Source organism: Physeter macrocephalus, chromosome 1 (assembly GCF_002837175.3).
Source record: "Physeter macrocephalus isolate SW-GA chromosome 1, ASM283717v5, whole genome shotgun sequence".
Lineage (NCBI taxonomy): Eukaryota > Metazoa > Chordata > Mammalia > Artiodactyla > Physeteridae > Physeter > Physeter macrocephalus.
Window position 1 is genome coordinate 114,809,612 of NC_041214.2, and position 13,819 is coordinate 114,823,430.

General features: G+C 40.6%; 1 protein-coding gene across 1 annotated transcript in view; it reads left to right on the plus strand.

Moving 5' to 3' along the window:
• GABRR3 (gamma-aminobutyric acid type A receptor subunit rho3) overlaps positions 1-13,462 on the plus strand; it is a 41,766-nt gene extending 28,304 nt beyond the window's left edge. The window contains 3 exon segments of the mRNA XM_024120409.3: positions 62-214; positions 7,230-7,426; positions 12,091-13,462. Coding sequence (XP_023976177.1) covers positions 62-214; positions 7,230-7,426; positions 12,091-12,393 — 653 coding nt within the window. The 3' untranslated portion in view covers positions 12,394-13,462.
• The last annotated feature ends 357 nt before the right edge of the window (positions 13,463-13,819 follow it).

Sequence of the window (13,819 nt, forward strand, 5' to 3'; positions counted from 1 at the left end):
CTAAGTGTGGGGTTTCCACGAAGAAGCCTGTTCTGATGAAAACTTTGGCTTTTTCTCATAGGTTGGTACAATAGGCTTTTCATCAACTTTGTGCTAAGGAGGCATATTTTCTTCTTCGTGCTGCAAACCTATTTCCCGGCTGTGTTGATGGTAATGCTTTCCTGGGTTTCATTTTGGATTGACCAGAGAGCTGTTCCTGCAAGAGTTTCCTTGGGTAAGTCTTTCCACACCTTTGTGAAATGTTAATGTGGGAGAAGTGTCGAGGAAGGTAAATAAAAAGGGTGATTAAGTGGAGGGGGAAAGAGACTGATGATTTAGTAGGGATAGTTACTGATGTGGGCTCAGGTTACAGTATTTGGCTTGACAGCCTCAAGGGCAAATTGTAGTTGGACTCTTTCCTCAGGAATCCAGACATTAGGTATGAAGGCTGCCCCAACTGACCAAAGCTGGATGATAGTAAGGAGAGAGGGTGAAATTATGAAGCATAAACAGCATCACTCTATAAATGTCTCTCTTCTCCCTTTCAGGAAAACCTCCCTATCCCTTGCCCAAGTTCATTTCACTTTCCCTGACAAACCCTTACATCACAGAAGATTTCAATTCAAACCAATTCACACTATACTACTGGTACCTTAATAAACTACTTCTTGGAGAGGGGGATGTTTGAATTTGGAAACATGAGCGCTAGTTAGAAATTAGGGTGCAATCTAAACGCTAAAATCAGAATCAGCTGCAGTGGAATTTTAGGTATGGTGACACATTAGTGGGCAAGAGATTTCAGGTGGAGAAACATTTCCAGCCTCATTAACAGGTATATTATCTCCTCTGTCTACATATGTTATATGCCACTGCCACACCTACAGATTTATGGGAATGATTTCAGACCCACTTAGCAGTTATTGAGTCCTTACAAAGTGGAGTTGCCAAGCTAAGCACTTAGATAACATGTTACTTAATGGGAACCCGAGAGTCAATCCCACCTGCCTTCTTAGCTGGTTTTGGGCAGAACGCTATCATTTTGGCTGATTTTGTTCTTTCACCTGTAATGCTCTAACTAGAGAGAAGATTGTCATTAAGTGGTTCATAATCATTGTAATTATCACACAATTCATTCCAGAAAGTGTGATTTCTAAGTTAATGTTCACAAATTATATGCATACTTCAAAAGATCATTTGAAAGATATAAATCGTCATTAATATTAATAATTTGTTCACCTCTTTCCCCTATTAAAAGCTTCAATCTACAAGCATTTGAGGCTTGAATGTCTTCAAGAGGAAACATACTATCTGAATGAGTAATTAAATTATTGTGGCTGTTCCTTCACATCAGAGCAGCCTGGCCCTGACCTCAGTAGGGCAATAGGGCAGTGTAGACCCAAAAGAGGAGACTAAAGGCCTATTTCCAGCCCTCGAGACAGAATGAGAAGGGCATTCAGTCTCTAAAGGTTTATGGATATGATTTTCAATGGGATCCCTGAAGCTGACTGCTCAACTCTTATACTTTGAAAATGACAACAGTAAAAGCTGGTTCCAGGGCAGGGTGGGGTGAATGGAGAACAATGAAATCCATTTAAGTCGCCCCTGAAATTCTGTGCTTCTTGCATCTACATCTGATTCCTCAGGGTTAGGAAATTGCTATGCAGATTTATGTAAAATAATATACAAATAAGAAGTGTCCCCTCTCCTTTTTTTTTTTTTTTTTTTTTTGGTACGCGGGCCTCCCTCTATTGTGGCCTCTCCCGTTGCGGAGCACAGGCTCCGGACGCGCAGGCTCAGCGGCCATGGCCCACGGGCCCAGTCGCTCCGCGGCATGTGGGATCTCCCCAGACCGGGGCGCGAACCCGGTTCCCCTGTATCGGCAGGCGGACGCGCAACCACTGCGCCACCAGGGAAGCCCCCTCTCCTTCTTTTTAATAGAACTGTAGTAGTCCTAGTACACTGCTATCCTCTCAGGCTTTTCCTTCCTACCACCTTCAAGTTCTTTCAAAGATACTTTGCCCTCTGTTTAAAAAAATTTTTTTTATTGACGTATAGTTGATTTACAATGTTGTGTTAGTTTCAGGGGTACAGCAAAGTGATTCAGATTCCTTCCCATTACAGATTATTGCAAGATATTACGTACAGTAACCTGTTCTATATAGTAAGTCCAGTCCTTGCTGCTTATCTATTTTATATATAGTAATGTGTATCTGTTAATCCCAAACTCCTAATTTTTCAGTGCACCCAGTGAGGAGTAGGGAGCAGAAATCCAGCCCAAGCTCCATGGGACATGGTTTGGGGTGACGTCCTCCAGAGGAAGGGGCACCTCTTACTAATTTGTACAAAGATGTAGTTTGGGCTTGCAGAGGCCTTGTAATAGCTTATTTCACTTCCTGCTCTTCTTGCCCCAGTTCAACCCTATGACCAGGGTGATATCTCTAAAACGCAAATGTGATCACAATACTCTCATCTCAAATGCCATTGGAGTAAATACACTCAACTTGGAATCCAAGGTGTCCCTTGAGGGTTGCCAGATAAAATACAGGACACTTGGTTAAATCTGTATTTTAGATAAGCACCAAATAATGTTTTCGTTTAAGTATATCCCAAATATTGTATGGGACATACTGATACTAAAACACTGTTCATTGTTCATCTGAAATTGAAATATAACTGAGTGTTCTGTATTTTTATTTGCTAAATTTTCAATCATACTCCTGCCCCAACATACTAGCCCTAATAAGCTTCAACCAATTTGAATGTTCAGTGTTCTCAAACAGGCCCTCACGCCTATCTGCTTATCTCACCTCTATACATTTGTTCTGGCTCTCACTCTGCCTAGAATGCCCTCCCTACCTGTCTTTCTCTGTCAAATTCAGCCATTTCTGTACAGCCAAAAGCCTTTACTGATGGCTCCAGGCAGATATGGTCTCTCCCATCTTTGGACCACATAGCACTTTGTATCTCTCCTGAGACCCCTACTTCCTCTATTTCATGTTCAGCTATGGGACGGGTTGGTAGTTCATCTTGTCTCCTCTATTAGAATGTGAGTTTCTTAAGGAAAAGGATCATTATTATCCTCTTTTTTTGTCCCTACGTGACTGGCACAGTGTCCTGCACATATTTTGTGCTCAATACATAGTTGTTAAACTACCAGTATTTAGCCCACCATGTTTTTAATAACTGTATTTTAGCTACTAACTGAAAACAATGATGATTCATTGCTCATTAAGACTCTTCCACATTTGGGTTCATTTGCTGATTGAGGATGAATCATTTTCTGGTTAAGACCCTTCCACATTTGTCACATTTCAGATAAAGAACAATGGAAGCTGAACAGCACAAAAGTATCAATTGTGATTAGGCACTTCTCATAAGAGATAATAGCTGTCATAACTTGGAATGTGTAATGGGTTAAAATACCATTCTATGTTTCTATTCGATTTGGTGTGAGACTACTACAAGCTGTTCAAGGATGTTTTAAACCTCATGGAGGGTTCTCCTCTCCTTTCTATCTCCCTCCTTCTTTCCTTGCCTCCATCATTCCTGTTTTGACCCCTCTGCTGGGGTATGCCATTCATGCACAGTGTATGAAGTAATGGGGTCATTTATCAGGAAATAAACATGGCAGAGAAAGGCAACTAAAACTTTCAGGCATGTAGTGATTCATAAAGAAAAATGTCTAACAGAGGATATCCCATATACCTGGAAAAGTAAATATTTAGGAGCTATTCATTTTACCATTATAGAAGTAACCAGAACTTCTGTGCCATGGACTCTGGCACCACCTTTGTGGAATAATGGTTGCTACTTTCTGGCCATAGAGTGGTATTTGGATATCCAGCCTATGTTTCTCTACCTCACATCACTTAATATTTTTCTTCTGCCTAGGCCTACAGGGAAAATGTTTTTACTCATTTAAAGATGAATGTAGACACCTATTCCTTCAAAAGAGCTCCCCACCACACAGCCACTGAAGGGGTGAACTGACTCAATAGTTCTAAGTGACGTCTGCAGGCCCTACTGCTTTCACACAGGTCAATGAACCTCTCCATCATATATGGCAAAAAATAGCCAATGAAACACAAAGATAGATGAATAATTCTCCCCTAACTGCAGGGCTCTTTGGATCTCATGTGTGTCCTTATGAATTAATATGGTGAGTGAACCTGCAAGGCTCAGGGAAGTTGAGTCCCAGAGGCCAGACTAACTCTTGCCTCTTAACACTTTCCTAACTATCCATAGCAATTTCAGTAGGTGGGAAAATAATTCTCTAATCCCAACACAGGACCTTTCTTTGACTAAATGGTCACTTCATATAATTCAAAACTCCTTTATTGCGATGTTAACTTTAATGGGCTTGGAATGAATACAGTTTGTCAAGGTTCATGTATTTCTAAGGGGTGGCTCAAGACAAAGTAAGTGTGGTTAATGTAGCTGTAATACTCCTCACTCCGAGTCCTATTGCTTTAGGAATTTATATATCAGTTTTCTCACCCCTTACTCCCTGTACTCAACATTCTCTTCTCCCCAGTCCCCCTGTCTCTCCCTCTCTCTCTTTGTTTGCTCCTTTTAAAGAGGAGAGTGTAGAATGCTGGCTTAAAAATAAATAAAGCTACCATAAATTAGTTGGACTAAGCACCTTCTAAAGAAAATGACTGCTAGTTTATTGCTGTCTGGCAAATATAGATAATGCAATTCCCTTTTATTGACCCAACAGTCATCAATTTAAAATACATGACAAGAGCATGTATTTGTGTGTTTTTCTAAACCCTTATTTTGTCCACTAAGCTTCATGTTACTGTTCATTGAAAAAAATTCAAGTTCTATCTTCCATATCTTAGAAAACCAGTAAGAGAAAACATTTAAAAATTTCTGAACAAATGAGGTAAACATTCCTAAATAAGAATGTTCATTTAGGATTTTCACAGTTTTCACAGTCTTACCAGGGAAATCCTGACAGGAGTAAGACTTTTGGCCTCTTGTAAAGCACAAAGTAACTTCATGCTTCCTGACATAATTCTACACTCAATTTTACAGCATCTTGTCTCAGAGATACTCCATATATAGAAATTGGTTTATAATCTTAAAAACAAAAGGAAATTTCCTCTACAGGTTTAGAATGAGAGGCCACAGGTTTGCATGAAGAAAGCATGGGTTCTACACTCGGAGAGAAAGGTTTCAGTCCTGCTCCTGACCAAACTCAGGCTAATTAGCCACTCTCCACTCATATTTCTTTTCTGCAACATGTGGCTAATATTTACCTAGGTTTGTGGTGGGTAAACATTCAGTAAAGGCAAGCAAGTTTTATTTATTAATCTCAGGTTCAGCTATACATACACCTGATCCATTAATAAAAATTTCACATCTCCATGTTTATGTAGCAAGGAATGCAAGCAGCATCCACTGATACGCAGATTATTGATATTACCATTGTTGGGGAAACCTGAGACTCAATGGGTCAGTGGCCTGCATTTAATGGTAAGTGCTAGAGAAGCTTTTAGGTTTCTTATTCTGGAGTTCAAATCAGTGTGAAGGTGAGATTCCAGGCCCTCCTATGGTGACTATCAAATTGCCAGATTGCATTGGTTTTGATCATCCAAAGGAAAAACTTAATTTGACATTGAATAGCTCTGTAGCACTGTCATTGTCTTTGATACGGGCCTCCCTCAAATGAGAACCTTGCAGAATTACAGAATTTGTTGAAAAGGTAGAAATGTGTGGGTGAAACCTGTCTACATGCTGTGTCTGTACATTTAGGAGTAAATTGCAGTGCTCTTCCTGCTGTTCGGGACTCTGTCTGTTAACATTAAAATGTCCTCACAACTTATAAAAATCATTAAGGATTCCATTTGCACTTCCCTGGTGGGAAGTTAATAAATAAAACCATGCCAGCCAGTGTACATTTCAAATATTTACAATACTTTACTTTCTCTCCAGGCAGTACTCTTGCAGTATGCCTCTGAGAAATTAGTGTAGACACAGAATAGCCCTCCCCAAGGCTGGCATTTTATTAAGGAAATCTCAGAGTCACTTCTTTCTCCATTGTCCCCCAGAACATTGATCTCGTTACCTCTGACACCCATGGCAGGGATTAAAGAAGGGAAAGGAAGAGAAGAAAAGGAAAGGGAAGGGGAAGGCAGTGGTCAGGGAGAGGAAGGGAAGAGAAGGAAAGTGGTGGGAGTACTGGACAACAAGGGAAAGGGGGAGAGGAGGTGCAAAAAGTAAGTGGCATTTAGCAGTTGCTTAGTAAATATTTACACTGAACCCAGCCTCCAGTAACACACTTCCATTCTGAATCTCAACTGAATTGTAGTTTCAGTAACAAGGGGCAAAGTGATACCAATAACAATGGTTTGTAAGGTATTCTATATGAAAGAAAAATACAGAGAAAGCAATCTTTAATGCTGCTAAAGATCACTCCCTGACAAATGAAGGATTAAAGATTGACATGAAGACACTTTCTGAACAGTAAAAGTTGTGAAATGATGGGGAAGGGTAGTGAAAATGGTTTTAGAATTTCTTTCTCAGAAGAATTTTTAAAACTTGAATACATTATTACCTTCCTGGGATGGTTAAAAGAGGCCCAATTGAGGGTGGGAAGCAATGGATCTCCTTAAAGACAAGTCTGACTCCGTGGAGACTTTAGCTGGAGGGAAGGAAACGTCACAGACAATGGGGGTGAGGGTGAGAAAAAGAGATGGAAAGAGAAATCCAAGCAGAGTTTCTTGCTTAGGCTCAAGCCGTGTGTACTAGGTTAACATGCTTGGACTCCGCCCACACACACACACCTTTGATCACCAGGTATCAATCTGGAAATGTATCCCCTGGTGTCATCCAGCACCGGCACCTGGAGCTGAATGGTTATGTCACTGAACTCATCACTGTTCTCAAATGGCAGGAATCACCACGGTGCTGACCATGTCCACGATCCTCTCTGGGGTAAGTGCCTCCATGCCCCAGGTGTCCTGCAAAGTCTGACTCCGTGGAGACTTTAGCTGGAGGGAAGGAAACGTCACAGACAATGGGGGTGAGGGTGAGAAAAAGAGATGGAAAGAGAAATCCAAGCAGAGTTTCTTGCTTAGGCTCAAGCCGTGTGTACTAGGTTAACATGCTTGGACTCCGCCCACACACACACACCTTTGATCACCAGGTATCAATCTGGAAATGTATCCCCTGGTGTCATCCAGCACCGGCACCTGGAGCTGAATGGTTATGTCACTGAACTCATCACTGTTCTCAAATGGCAGGAATCACCACGGTGCTGACCATGTCCACGATCCTCTCTGGGGTGAGTGTCTCCATGCCCCAGGTGTCCTACATCAAGGCGGTGGACGTGTACCTGTGGGTTAGCTCCCTCTTTGTCTTCCTGTCAGTCCTTGAGTACGCAGCAGTGAACCACCTCACCATAGTGAAAGAGAGGAAACAATTCAAGAAGACAGGGAAGGTATTGCCTTCTTTTGACTGTTGTATCCTTTCTGGAATGTGAAAAAGACTATCCTCATCTATGCCCTCTCCTGACAGCATTGCAACCCTTGTGTGAAGTCCATGTGCCTTGGCAAGATGCAAGTTTATGGGGTGATGACAATTTGATATTGAACTTTATTCTTTCTGCCCTGTGCTGGTTGGTTTCCTCAGCGTATCCTCATTCACCTTTGCCAAGGGATTTTCTGTGTGAGGAATTGCTCTCTGTGCTCCCCTCCACCGACTCTAACCCTTGTAAAGAAGGGGTTGATGTACAAATCGCATCCTTTCAAGTAGATGATGATGATGATAATAATAATAGCTAACATTTAATGAGTGTTTCTTATATATTGGCATTGTGCTAACCGTCCAACATATTATGTCTTTTAATTCTCAGAGTAACCCCAAGAGGTTGGTGCTTTATCACCTTCATTTTACGGAGGTGAAATAGGAGCAGATGAGGGAGTGACTTGACCGAGGTCACGCAGCTTAAGAGGAATCAGGATTTGCTTCTGGAGCACCCAGACTCCAAAGGCTGAGCTCTCAACCAATCAATGATAGCTCGCCACGCCACCAAGAGCTAGGATTTATTTTTCTTTTCTAGTCACTCGGGAGAGTGGTAGAGCATGAGGGAAGGTTCTTCTCTTCACAGTGTACTGGGAATAAGGTGCCTTCTGGGCCCTAAATGTTATCACCTGTTTCTTGTGACATTACTTTATCAATCTGGACAGATTGCTCTCTACCTGCTTCATTTCACAAAGGGGTGGGACACCAACTTCCTGTTATTATGAGAACTGACACGATATTTTACTTCAGAAACCTAACTGATCAAATTAATTTGTTCGCTATATATATATGTGTGTGTGTATATGTGTATATATATATGTGCAATTTTAATGTGATATATTCACACTGGTTTAAGAAATTCTTATAATGCGTATTTATACACACCCAAACATTATTTAATATTTTTTATACTTCTAGTGAGAGTATTTCATACTTTTCAGAGCATTTTTATATCCTCTTCTCGAACTGAGCCCTCATATCAACTCCGTGATGTAGGCCTTGCGGAGATGATTATCTCTGTTTTTAAACTGAAGCAGCAGAGTTTTAGTGACGTCAAATGATTTGCCAAAAGATCCACAGCCAACAGAGCTGCAATCGCGGTTCAGATCTCCTGTAATGCTACTTCAGTCTTTTATTTCATATCCTTTGGGTCAAAGCTGTAAGAGAAACTGATTTTGCTTCATTGCAGATGCTTTAGTTTCTTTTGTTGACAGCATGGAAGTATGAGTCTCTGTCACATACATACCCACAGTGACCGCTATGCAGGCGTGAGAAAAACAGGAGCTTTTAGACGAGTATGCAGTAATCGGCATGTACGCATCACCTGGGATTTGTTAAGATTTTTGTTCGGTAGGTCTGGGGTGGGAGCTGAGGGTCTGCATTTCTAAGCCCTGGCTGCTGCCAATCCATAGCCACACTGTGAATAGCAATGATTAGATAAGCTGTGAAGTGAAAGAGATAAATGTGTGATGAAGAGAAGAATTTTGTTCTTGTTTTATTTTGTTTTGTTTTGTTTTCATGTGGGGCGTGGTGAACCCAAGACAGAGGCACTGTAGTAATTTCGGCCACCTCTAGCTAGTCCTCTGACTCCTCACCCCACCACAAAACACATGTGCTCACACTACCTGCATGTTTTTTTCACTTGATCGGGTTGTTCACAGTCTTCTGTGTACCCCAGAAGATATTCTTTTGGATTAATAAGCATTGTTCACTTAAAAAATTAATTTTTATTTTCAATTGTAGTAAAATATACATAACGTAGAACTTGCCATCTTAATTGTTTTTAAGTGTACAGTTTCATAGTATTAAGAGTATACACATTGCCATACAACCAATCTCCAGAAAGTGTTCACCTCGCAAAATTGAAACTCTGTACCCATTAAACAACTCCCCATTTCCCCCTTCTCCCAACCTCTGGAAACCACCATTCTATGCATTCTCCTTCAAAGGTGCAATTATCTCAAAGAAATGTCCTATTTGCCCTTCATATGTTTGTGATGCAAATGAAAGAGCACAGATTTGGAGTCAGAAGTGATGCCAAACCTAATATCCTAGCTCTGTGTGCCAGGCTGTCTCCTAAACCTCATTCTGCATTTGCAAAATGGTGGAATTTCTTCCCTATTACCTCACAGAGCTGTTGTGAAGATCAAATGATATAATAAACGCATTTAGCATTTTTGCATACCATAAAGTGCTACAAAATGTTATGTTCTTATTGTAATTAGTGCCCAGAGCATATGCTCTGAAGGAGTAGCAGTTTTGATAGGGATAGTGGGAACAGGCTGTTTGAGATGAGAGATCTTTAAAGGGGTGGGATATGCTCTGGTGAGATGCAGGGAAGAAAGATATGTCTGTAGGTTTGGGGGCTAATCAATGATACCTCTCCCCTCTGTATGTGAGCTGGGAAACCAGTCTGAGAGAGAGAGAGAGAGAGAGAGATGTAGGAGCCAGACAGATGGATGTGATAATGTTACCTTTGTTATTGGTAAAGCAGTTTAGAGAAATTGCCTTAGATCTGTGAGCAGGGGGTCCCACTAATATTTCATCGCTGTATTCAGCGTACTTACTCTCTTGATCACTGGTGAAGCTAGACAATTCAGGATTCCCCTGTGAGTACAGTCTCCTTTACCTCATTTCAGAAAACAAACCTGGACACCAATGCAGATCCTAAAGTGACTCCAAAAGGACTAAAACCACACATGCCAGTTCCTTCTTCCAAACCCCTAGGGTAGAGTGATTGAGGGATGATGAGAAAGACCAGGAATGTTAAGCTATGGAGTTCCTCCCTATGAAGTTAAGCAAAGCTTATTTCCTCCCATCACCCCATCACACACCTGTCCCAACCACCCCCAGATATCAAAAGATGGGAGAACAGCAAGGTCCATGGAAAATATGTCCCTAGCATTGACCACTGCCCAGAAAGGAGAAAGGAAGCTATTTTCCTTCTTATTCTTCATCCAAATGTTTTCCTAATTCTAGGACTTAGAACTCAGTCTAAAACCGTCAAATCTATACTTGAGATATAATATGCCTTAGCTTTGTGCTTATTTGTAAGCTGGAGTGAAAAATTAAAGACCAGTTCTAAAACTGTTTCTATTGGAACAACCAACTTACAAACTTGTGGACATTAGCAGCCTACTGGTAAATTGTGCGCTGCAAGGTTTAACCAATTTTATAGATCTAAGTTATCATAATGGAGAAAGAAAATGGTACCATTGTTTTTCAAAGAAGATTACGTCTTTTTTAACATACTAATGACATTTTTGTTAAAAGTGTGGATGTCCAGTGGTATGACTCAGCAGTGTTCTGAGGGGCTGGCAAAACCAAGGAGACAGTATATAGTTACTCTATCCTCAGATCCAGAGTTGGATATACGTGTTATTATTGGCTATTGGTTAGTAATTCAGTCTCAATGTCGTTTCATGTTTATTTTACCCATTTTCATTTTACTATGAAAAGTTTCTACAACTAAAACAAAAAGGGACAACATAATTCAAGTATGGGTCCCTGGTTGGTTTACTGACTGCACAAAATAGTCCTTATGTCTCTTGATTTCTGTAAAATATTAGGTTTTTGAGTCAGTATTGAACCAAATACACGTTTTGGCAGAATTTACTCTGCAGACTCCAATTTGAATTATGAATACTTTCATCCAGTAGTAGCCTGTCCATATTTGTTCATGTTTTAACTTCCCTAGAGATCAAAAAGAAATTTTGTTTTCTCAGAAAGCAATTAGTAACAGCTTCTTCCTAGACACAGCTCTGTATCAGGGAGAACCACTATCTCCCTCAGAGTAAAACCTTAAAGAAAAACAGTGGTTTAGATTCAGTCAAGCAATGGAGCCAGAAAGCATCAATAACTCACTCCTTCAAAAAAATACACCAATTTCAAGTTGTTTAATTGAGCTATTTTAGTATCATTTAAAGGTACTTTTCAGCAAAAGTGGGAAGGCTTGGTCAATTTGCATTTTAAAAGAGCAGCTAAAATCATTCGCTATCTCCACCCCAAATTCAAGCAAAAATGGATCACCAGATGATACTGTTCTGTTTTGGCACAAAAAACCCACACTGATTAGGCATGCTGCTATGTTTTCTCTAAAGAGGAAAAATACATTGAAAAACAAGTCCAATTGGCTTATATTGCTCTTCTGATAAATCATATTCAATTTCAACTCACAAACTTAGGGCAAACAATTCATACTACTCAGAAACAAAGAGGAAAACTTGAAACAATGTTCCCTTTTGTGGAAAAAAACATTGAGTGTAACAGTCTGTCAGGCCTGGACTAAATTAGAAAACATTGACAATTATAGTTGTGATACATTTATTTGTATAATGCTCAAATCTCTCTCTCTCTCTAAAGCCCTATGAAAAATGGATGTCTAAGATGATGTTTTCCATTTATTATGAAAATGACTTTTAATCAGACACCAGAAGCAAAACCAGAATTCTATTCTTTAAAATAAGCAAACATTCCTAGTATTTATTGAAACTATTTTAAAATCTGATTGTTTAGATTTTTACTGTAATTCCAACTCCTAAAACCATATTCATGACTAACTAACAAAAGTCTTTTTGTCAGATTTCTGGAATGTACAGTATTGATGCAGCTCAAGCCATGGCCTTCGATGGTTGTTACCATGACAGTACAACTGACACGGACCAGACTTCCTTCTCTCTACACTCACAAGAGGACTCCATGCAAGAAACATGCACAGGCCACCTCAGCACAGCTTCACCTCGGATAAAGAGAAGAAAATCACTAGGAGGGCAGGTTGGTAGAATCATTCTGGAGAACAACCATGTCATTGACACCTATTTAAAGATTTTATTTCCCACTGTGTACATTACATTTAATTTGTTTTACTGGAGTATTTACGTGTGAAGAGGAAAGCCCAGTTGATAAAATTTGTTTTGGAGTCAGATTATGTTAAAAACAACAATAAAAACCACCAACTCTTAACTATAAATTGGATGGTACTAGACTACACTGGAGTCAGCCAGTCACTTCTCTTGGCCCAAAGAAGATTTGAAAGTTAACTGATTCACATCTAGGAAAGAGTTTAAGGTCGTAGGAGAATTTGGCTACATCAATGAGAGTCGGCATTCTGCTTGCCTCCCCCATGCCAGAAGCTGCCTTAAGGACACAGCCTTGCGATAGTAAGGGGTTACTGAGACATCTGGACCGTATACAGAGAGAGAGGAAGCAAGGCAGAGAGACAGACAGAGACAGAGAGCGCTGCCCGGCTGCAGTCTTTATTGTTGGCTGATCATTTTTCTACAAGGAGCTGCAAATTAAATGGAGAACGTGACTACATTTCAGAAGCCGTGTGGCTGACAGGGTATTGGTGCTCCGGCCTGGTATCAGGCCTGAGCCTCTGAGGTGGGAGAGCTGAGTTCAGGACACTGGACCACCAGAGACCTCCCGGCCCCGTGTAATATCAACTGGCAGGAGCTCTCCCAGAGATCTCCATCTCAATGCTAAGACCCAGCTCCACCCAACAGCCAGCAAGCTCCAGTGTTGGATGTCCCATGGCAAACAACTAGCAAGACAGGAACACAACCCCACCCATTAGCAGAGAGGCTGCCTAAAATCATACTAAGTTCATAGACACCCCAAAACACAGCACCAGATGCAGCCCTGCCCATCAGAAAGACAAGATCCAGCCCCACCCACCAGAACACAGGTAACAGTCCCCTCCACCAGGAAGCCTACACAAGCCCCGAACCAACCTTACCCACTGGGGGCACACACCAAAAACAATGGAAACTATGAACCTGCAGCCTGCGAAAAGGAGACCCCAAACACAGAAATTAAGCAAAATGGGAAGATAGAGAAACATGCAGCAGATAAAGGAGCAAGGTAAAAACCCACCAGACCAAACAAATGAAGAGGAAATAGGCAGTCTATCTGAAAAAGAAGTCAGAGTAATGATAGTAAAGGTGATCCAAGATCTTGGAAATAGAATGGAGAAAATACAAGAAAGTTTTAAAAAAGACCTAGAAGAACTAAAGAGCAAACAATGATGAACAACATAATAAATGTCCAAGAAAATATTTGAAGAGATTTTAGTTGAAAACTTCCCTAACATGGGAAAGGAAATAGTCGATCAAGTCCAGGAAACGCAGAGAGTCCCATATAGGATAAACCAAGGAGAAACATGCCAAGACACATATTAATCAAATTATCAAAAATTAAATACAAAGAAAAAATATTTAAAGCAGCAATGGAAAAGTGACAAATAATATACAAGGGATTCCCCATAAAGTTAACAACTGATCTTTCAGCAGAAACTCTACAAGCCAGAAGG